We start from the raw sequence: 8,754 nt of genomic DNA on the forward strand, positions 1-8,754 counted from the left end.
AAATAAGTCACCAAATGGGATTCTTCAGCACTTAAAGCTGAATTCCCTTCTGAACCTTAAAAAATGGGAAAAGTGCTTCAGCGCTAACACAAATGGCTCAGCAAGCCTATGGTCTCGCAGGCAGCACTACAGCGTTGTGCAGGGGTCAACACCGCAAGAGAGGTCCTCTACCCACTAGAACCAGGAGGCCCTCCAGAAAGAAGGATGTGGGACCACATCACTGAAGCTGTCATGGCCAGCAGCGTTGCCCCCCACCACCTGGCTCCAGTGCACGAAGAAGCTTCAAGACATCAGACCACTGGTCAAGGTCAGTGAATGCATGTTCAAAAGCTGTCTCCTACCAACTGCATCACTAGCCTCATACACTGCTGAATGCACGACTCCCCCTCACACCGCCCCCACCCCCAATCACTCACCTACCAACAATCTGTACCAAACATGAGGCAGATCTCCCATTCCTAGCCTCACCTCACCCCCTTGGAGGAGATGGTGCAGGCCATTCTTGGCTGGGGCATGGCTGAGCCCTTGGCCAGCGGCGGGGCTTAAAGGATACAAGATGATGATATCCTCATACGTTATCCTCCTTCTGGCATGCATCTCATGCTTTCCTGCCCTCCCGTCAGCACAACTTCACCCTTGTGCCTTCTTTATTTCACACACCCAAGAAATGCAGCCTGCCCAGCCAGTGGTTGACCAAGAAGAGGGAGAGGAGAGTGAAGAAGAAGAAGAAGAAGAAACACCATCACTCGATTTCAGGCCATTTGCAGTGTCCCCCACTGAAAGTCAGCAGCCACTCAGCCATGCTGCAGCCACTAGGTAGCACTGCATGACATCAGTAGGATAGGCAAAGGCACACACAAGTCAGTCACTAAGGGAATGCATAAGGATGATGAGTTGATTTCTTGATGTCATATTGGATGGATAGATGTATAAAGTTGGATTGGAAAGTTTGCTTTGTGGTGGCTTTTATTTCAGCATCGTAGGCAAGAGGACGCTGTGATGGTCAGCAACAGAGGGAAAGAAAGGTGTGGGGCAAATGTTGAAAAGGGAATTGGGGTTGTGGTCACTGGGACTGCAGGCGGATGATTCCATCCCAGATATCCTGGCCAGAAAGGGGCTGTCTGGGTTGCATTTTTCCTCTTCAGTTTCCTCCTTTTCTGCTTCTTCCTTTTCTGTGTCTTCCTCTTCCCTCTGCGAGCAGATGCTATAAATCTGAAATGACAGCATAAAATGCTGGAAATACTGAGCTGGTCAGGTAGCATCTCATTAACTCTGTTTCTCTTTCCACGGATGTTGCCTTACCTGCTGAGTATTTGCAGCATTTTCTGTCTTCTCGGAGGCCTTCCTTTACCATCTGAGGCCTTGCAAGCATCCAGCAGCACTCCCTACATACTTAAAAAAACTTTTAACATCTATTGCAGCAAGCTACTACTTCAATAAAATCCCCCAAAAAATCCAAAAGTTTAAATGCAAACTTACCTAAAAAATATGTGTGTCCCTTTAAGAGGTGCTGACAGCATCTTTGTCAGTCTGTTTGCATGCTGGGTTTTCCTGGCATGGTTATGACCCACGCTGACCTCAACGCTAGGGTCAGAGTTGGTTGAGGTGATGTTAAGTTGGCATTGCACGCCAACTGATGTCACCACTCCGCCATTTTTTACTTACTGGCAGCGCTACTGGGAAGTCAAAAATGGAGGACACTGCAGGACCCGCCATCAGCTGGCGAAAGAGAGACAGGTGCCACTTTTTTGCCAGTAATGTGTGGCTTTAAACCCCCGAACTTTTAACCATAAGAATTTAACGGCCAACCTGGAAAAAGCTGACACGGTACGCTCCATACCACAAGTTCTGTGTACCCCACCATGATATCCATAGGCCCATGTTTTCTAGGCTCTTTCTCTCAGGCAGCTTGACAATAGGTTGCTAACGAGGTGCAAACTATTTCATATATGATGGACCGTCGTCTGTTCCACACTGCCACCTGCCTAAACATACAGATTTAGGCCCTGGAATCCCTGTGTTCTTGCTTTGCTGCTGGGGGTGTAGCAGTGTAGGATTCCGACTCCCGACTGTCCCCGATGCTGACCCCATCAGCAACTATGCGGTCAGTTTGTTTGCATATTGCTCTGAGGATTTCAAATTAAAAAGATCAGGATGTGAGGTATGTTGGATGTGCTTGACAGCACATTAGAGAATCTTGATTGTGGGGGGGGGGGTAAAAAACTTTGATTTTTTTAGAGCGGGAGCGCAACCCAGCTCCAACTCGGCCACTTCCGGGTTTAACGGAGGTGTGTTGGGATGCCGGTGAGAAACTTACTCGCCGAAGTCGGGGATTTCCAAATTGGATGTGGGCGGGTACTTATTGGCGCAATTAACGTCCTTAGGAGACATTAATGATGTATTTTAAAATTATTTTTAACTTGGTTCCAATTTTTACTTGAGCAGAACGCCTTCAGCTGCCGAGGCCCTAAGCAATGGAATTCCTTCCCTAAACCTCTCCGCCTCGCTACCTCGCTTTCCTCTTTTAAGACGCTCCTTAAAACCTACATCTTTGACCAAGCTTTTGGTCATCTGTCCTACTATTTCCTTATGTGGCTCAGTGTCAAATTTTGTTTGATAACACTCCTGCAAAGTGCCTTGGGACATTTTACTACATTAAATGTGCTATATAAACACAAGTTGTTGTTGTTGAAGACCATCACCACCCACCGTAGCGACGACATGCTGTGGTGGGATCAGCACATGCACTAGAGAGAGGTTTGCAGGTGGAGGAAGATGAAGGGGTTCATCACTTATCTTTGGATGAAGAGAACATAGAGGAGAAGGAGGAACAGAAGAAGAAGGAAAATGAAGATGGGACACCCATCGCCAGACCAGCCATTTACATGACTTCCCGGGAAGCCACGGATGCCCTTATATCGCAACAGTTCACCTAGTGTGAAACATAGCAAATTAAATCCTGTGATTTGCTCTCACCAGCAGGACCAGCGCCACCCAGCCCACCACCCGCTCTCCCCCCGCCTCTTTGCACTAAACAGTCCTTCAACCACTCATCCACCCATTGCACATCCGCCCAATGGGTCCCGTCACGTATTGACAGTCATCATGAAACAAGTGAAAGGGCGAGTTGGCCCTCGGGATGCAATAATGAGCAAGACATTAAAGTGGTGCTAATCAATAAATTTCATGTGGCATCTATATATATAAACGGATACTTCTTTCTGTCTGTCTATCTGTCTGTCTATCTGTCTGTCCTCACGTGTGCGTCTGTCCGGCTATGCGCTCGAAAGTTATAGGGCATACCTAAACGTGCGTTACGTCGAAAGAAAGCTTACCGTTCCAAAACGGTCGTAAGCATATTTACATTTCGGCCGGACAAAAATCGCGCCCGCGGTATCCGAAAAACGTTCAACATTCCGCTCATTAGCATCTCATTATCCGCTCATTAGCGATAGAGTGACCTCGAGGTCGACCAATCGTACGCCGGGTTGCTGGCGCGTGCGGCCGGGCCCTCCTACGGTCGAGTGACGGGACGATTGACCAATCCTACGCTTTGGTGACCTGACGGTCGACCAATCGGTGCGTGTGTGGGCGGGCCTTATCGTTCTGAACCGAGGTGAGTCGCCGTCATCTTGATTCCAAACTTTTCCTTTCTTTTTCCCACTTTCTGCGTCTTTCAAAAAAACGTTGCTTTTAAAACACATAGGCCTAGAAATTCAGTATAGCCACTTTTGGGGCGGTAAAGTCGGGCGGCAGCTAAATTTTGCGCCCGGCGCAAAGTCGCACCCCCTTCGCCGATATTCAGTCGCAACGCCCCAAGAGGTTGCTGCTGCGCTAAAACAGGCGATGCACGACTATCTTTAGGCGCTAAGCCGGCGGTGCTGAGCGATACCCCCGAGGCCGGTCGCAGCGCAGGTGCGGCGAGTTCTTGATTGACGGCAGACACTCTGGCGCCGGTCATCTCTTAAAGGGAGAGGGTCGATTTGTTTGCCTGCCATGCCCTGCACACTGCAGCCCTCAACCTAGGCCTGACCACTTCAGCTTCACCTGTACAACGCCCAGGACTATGGAGAAGCCAGGGAGAGAGCACAGCGCTTCAGCGACGGAGACCTGAGGGTGCTGGTTGGCGGAGTGGAGCGCAGGCGCCATGTTTTGTTCCCAGAAGGTGGCGAGAGGCCGCTGCCCAGCGCCTACTGCAAAGCCTGGAGGGAGGTGTCCAACAGGGTGTCTTCCAACAGCGTGGTTGCCAGGACTCCTGTGCAATGCCGGAAGAAGTTCAATGACCTCACTCGGGTTGTCAGGGTGAGTACCCTTTCCAGTGTCCTCCTCATCCTTGCATGTGCACCTCATATTATGGGCAAAGGGACCTGAAAGCCCTAATTGCCAGCCCGCATCCAGCAGCTATGGGACTGGCATGAAAATCAATTGCACATTCAGCACTTTACACACTGTCCAAGCTATTCGACCATGGGAGGCATTGCAGACAAGATCAGGGCTACACACTGTCCAAGCTATTCGACCATGGGAGGCAGTGCTGACAAGATCAGGGCTACACACTGTCCAAGCTATTCGACCATGGGAGGCAGTGCAGACAAGATCAGGGCTACACACTGTACTTAGAGGCCGTCCTTTCTCTTGCAGGCCAAGGTTCCGCACAACCGGCGCAACCGCACTGACACCGGCGGAGGCCGCCCTGACCTCAAAGAGCTCTCCGACCTCGACCAGCGTGTGGAGTGCATTATGGGAGTCCGGCTGATTGGCCCCGTCGCCAGTGGAGATGCCGACCCTGTTCTGGGCACCATTGGTAAGGGCATCACCTTTTGGACCTCTCTCGTTCCACTTGCGCATCAGATCAGCATCCTTTGCCACTGTCCGACCAATGCGGTGCATGGCACCACTCATGCCTCCCTCGCTGCTGCCCTGTCCTCACTCTAAAGCTACTCTTGTGCCTTCCTGCTTTCAGATGGTGAATCGCCAGGTGAGGAGGCGGGCCCTCAAGCTGCCACTGTCAGCCCTTCGGAAGACGAGGAGGAGGAAGAGGAAGCCGGCCCATCAGTGCCACCCTCAGCCGCGCCAGCCCATCGCGATGTAGGGGACACGTCTTCCCTGGAGGGGAGCCGGGGGGAAGGGTCGGAGGAGAGAGAAGCTCCGGGGCCCAGCGGCCTGCAGCAACGCGGGAGGGGTGGGGAAGCTCGGCGGACTTCTCCCCAGAGGGTGAGTGCGGCCTCCAGTCCTGCGACGGTCAGCGCAGAGAAGGTGCGCCTCCTAGAGGAAATGGCCGTCCAGGCTGAGCGCAGGCACACTGAGCTCATGGCTGCAGTGGCAAGGATGCCTGACTCCATAGAGTCACTGGCAAGGAGTGTGCAGGAATTCGGGGCAGCACAGGCCAGGAGTCTGCAACAATTCAGTGCAGCACAGGCCAGGAGTCTGGAACAATTCAATGCAGCACAGGCCAGGAGTCTGCAGGACATCGCGGCAGCACAGGCCAGGAGTCTGCAGGACATCGCGGCAGCACAGGCCAGGAGTCTGCAGGACTTCGCGGCAGCACAGTCGGCTTCTAGCCAAGTGCTCAGTCGTGCCGTCCATTCACTGGCTGGTGTCATGCGGACACAGACCAGGGGCCACACGGGCACTAACTGCTGCCACCCCTCGCTGGATCAGCCAGGCATCGCAAGGGCACTCGCCCGCGCAGCAGCAGCCCCAGCAGTCTGTCCCTTCAGCTGTTTGCTGCGCATGCTGCAGTGCTGGCCCTGTGCGAGTGCCAGTGTCTCAGGCGACCAGCGAGCACCTGCGGGTCTGCCAGGTTGCCACCATTCCTGCAGCCGACACTGCCACTTCCGTCATTGCAGCTGCCACGAGCTGCTGGGACAGACTGCTGCCGCCCCAGCCAGAGTTGGAGCAGTCAGCAGCCGGCCACTCCAAGGCCAGAGCTGGTGCAGGGCCGACCCCCCAAGGGCAATCTGCCATCTCGCCATCTGCCCCCTCAGCAGCCTTCCCCCCAGCCTTGCTGCAGCCACTGGGCTCGCATTGAGGAGGAGCAGCAGGGCGGGGCAGGGGGCCAGGCAAGGATGCACAAGGCATCGCCCTCGCAGGCCAAAAAAGTAGAGGTATGCACAAATGCCCTGGTGCTTGTTGTAAGGCCGACACTGGTGCAGTTGTTTTTTGTGTAAGGCCGAGACTGGTATCTTTATTTCTTTATGTAAGGGCCGAGACTGGTGTCTTTATTTCTTTATGTAAGGCCGAGACTGGTGTCTTTTATTTCTTTTTTGTAAGGCCTAGACTGGTGTCTTTCTTTCTTTTTGTAAGGTCGAGACTGGTAGTTTTTGTGTTTTTTGGAGGGGGGCTTCTCCACATGAGCATGTAATGTGGGAAGGGGCAGAGGTTTTCAATAAATTATTGTTGTTAAATTGCAGTGTGCATGGTTTTTTTGGTTAAGTCCTGGTTGCCCTGCTCGGCTGAGGGCTTGTGGAGCGGCTACATTCATCTGCTGACATTGGCACAAGCCAGTCCCTGAGAGGGGGGCCTAGAAACCAACGTTCAATAAGCCGGCGACGGGCGGCCCTTGCACTTTGTGCCTCCCTCCTGTGCTGGTCCTCCTCCTCCTCCTCCTGCTCCTCCTCCTGAGGTGGTCCTCCAATCTGTGGTGGCAGTGGCTGAGTCCTGCGGATAGCCAGGTTGTGCAGCATGCAGCAAAACGACCACGAAATGGGAGATTCGCTCCGGCGAATACTGTAGGGCTCCACCAGAACGATCGAGACAGCGGAAACCGTTGCTTCAGGACGCCGATTGTTTGTTTCGATGATGTTCCTGGTCGCTTGATGGCTCTCGTTGTATCTCTCTCTTCAGCAGGGGTGCTGGGCGCACGGAGCGGGGGTCATCAGCCAGGTACACAAAGGATAGCCTTTGTCCCTGATAAGCCATCCGCGTGGGTGAGGCTGGGGCCTGGAACATGTCTGCCACAGAAGTCTGTCGTGGCTGCTGCCTGGAAAGCGGGCATTGGCAGCTAGGATGAGCTGCCTGTGGTCACACACCAGCTGTACGTTCAGCGAATGGTAGCCCCTTCCGGTTGCGATAATCCTCGGCATTCTGCAGAGGTGCCCGCAAAGCCACATGCGTGCAGTCAATGGCGCCCCTGCACCATGGGGAAGCCTGCGAATGCTGCAAAGCCCATTGCACGCTGTTTGCTGCTTGGCAAGGGCCATGGAGAAGGAGATGAACTGACGTCTCCTTTGGAAAAGGGGCATTGGTCACCTGGCGGATGCAGCAATGCACGGCGAAACTGGGAGATGTTGGCAATGTCCCCCAGTAGCGGCTTGGAAGGAGCCGGTGGCATAGAAGTTGAGAGCCACCGTCACCGTCCTTGACTGCCACCGACAGAGACGTCCTGCTCCTCAGCTGTGGCTGCAGATCACCGCCAAGCAGCTGGCAGATCTCTGTGACCACGTCCCCTTCTGAATCGCAGCCTCCGAACACACACTGCTCCTCAGACATGTTGAGATAGGAGAAACTGCTGGCGGTATACCCTGGGTGGGTAAGGCCTCCTTTGCCGACGCCTGTTGCCCCCCTCTCCGTCTAGCCAGGGCTGCCACTCTCTCACGGGCGTCTGTGAGCCCTTTGGATGTAATTGAGAAAGCCTGCGTGACACCCATTGCAGCCCCCATAATATGCTGGCAAACAATGAGATGTCAATGAAGGCAAAGACTAGTGGAAAATCTGTGGCCTGAAGCCAGAAGTACCTGTCCGAGTGTTTGGGCCAAAGCAGAAAGCTATCTACCTTGGTCTCTCTCCAAAGATCCGTTTCGCAAGAGGGAGTGCTGCAAAATGGCAGCCTTTTATATTGCAGGAGGAGTGCCCTTTAATTTGCGCCCCCCGCGCCCCCGCATCGGCTGAGCACCGTTCCACTTAACAGTCGCTAGGGGGCGTCAGGCGCACAATGGGGCGTTGCCACTGAAGTTCCGGTTGGGGGGCGCACAAAGGGCGCTGCACGAGGAAAATGACGTCATGATCTGCGCGCGGCAGCTGAGCGCGCGCAAAAGACTTTGCGCCGGCGCTAAATCTCGAGTGAAGTCGGGGCGAGGCGCAGTTTCTCGCTGCGCCCGGGACGCTACCCCGCCTAGCGGCCCGACATCTACCCCTCCTAAGGCGCTAACGGCTGGCGCAACCAACTGAATTTCTAGGCCATATTGTTTTTAAAAAAAAAGTTAATTACTTTCTAAATCTTTTATCTAATCTCATTAATTTTCCTACCTTTCCCCGTTTTTTCCAGGTAGGCCTCGAAGCCTCGGCCTCTCCTCTGCACCCACGCCCCGAGCTAGGCACCTCCCGGCCCCCAGTCAACAAGCGGCCCCCCGATCGCCGCCATCTTTGTGAAGGCTGGAGGGGCGGGCCTCAGCCGAGCGCCGCTGCCTTAGTAAAGGGTGCGCGCGCGCGCAGCAGGAGCAGCTGAGATGCGGCGTCTCTCTCTGTTCCCCCGCTCGGCTCGGGGCGGGGCTCTCGGGAGTGCTGATCTCGGGGCGGGGCTTGGAGAGCGGGAATGGTTACCCCCGGCAACCGGGGCCCCACCGGCCGTCTCTCACAGCCGCAATCGGCACTCTTCAAGCCAGCTCGGGAGGGGCGGGGGCCATGTCAGTGCGTGGGGCGGCACAGAGCTCCGTGGAGCCATCGCCGGCACTGGGGCTCGGGGTGCTTTGTGGCCTGTGGCCGAAACAGCGGCTGCGGACCCTCGAGCTGACCGGGGGCGCTGAAACTCAGCTG

At 54.5% G+C, this 8,754-nt stretch overlaps 1 protein-coding gene across 1 annotated transcript in view; it reads left to right on the forward strand.

Moving 5' to 3' along the window:
- Nucleotides 1–204: 204 nt before the first annotated feature.
- Nucleotides 205–8,754, forward strand: part of LOC147124644 (transmembrane protease serine 11C-like) — a 59,850-nt gene continuing 51,300 nt past the window's right edge. The window contains exon 1 of the mRNA XM_085983091.1: nucleotides 205–307. Coding sequence (XP_085839217.1) covers nucleotides 205–307 — 103 coding nt within the window. The remainder of the gene's footprint in view (nucleotides 308–8,754) is intronic.

The sequence above is a fragment of the Somniosus microcephalus genome, chromosome 1, assembly GCF_052327205.1.
Source record: "Somniosus microcephalus isolate GS21.2 chromosome 1, FLI_Smic_1.0, whole genome shotgun sequence".
Classification (NCBI taxonomy): domain Eukaryota; kingdom Metazoa; phylum Chordata; class Chondrichthyes; order Squaliformes; family Somniosidae; genus Somniosus; species Somniosus microcephalus.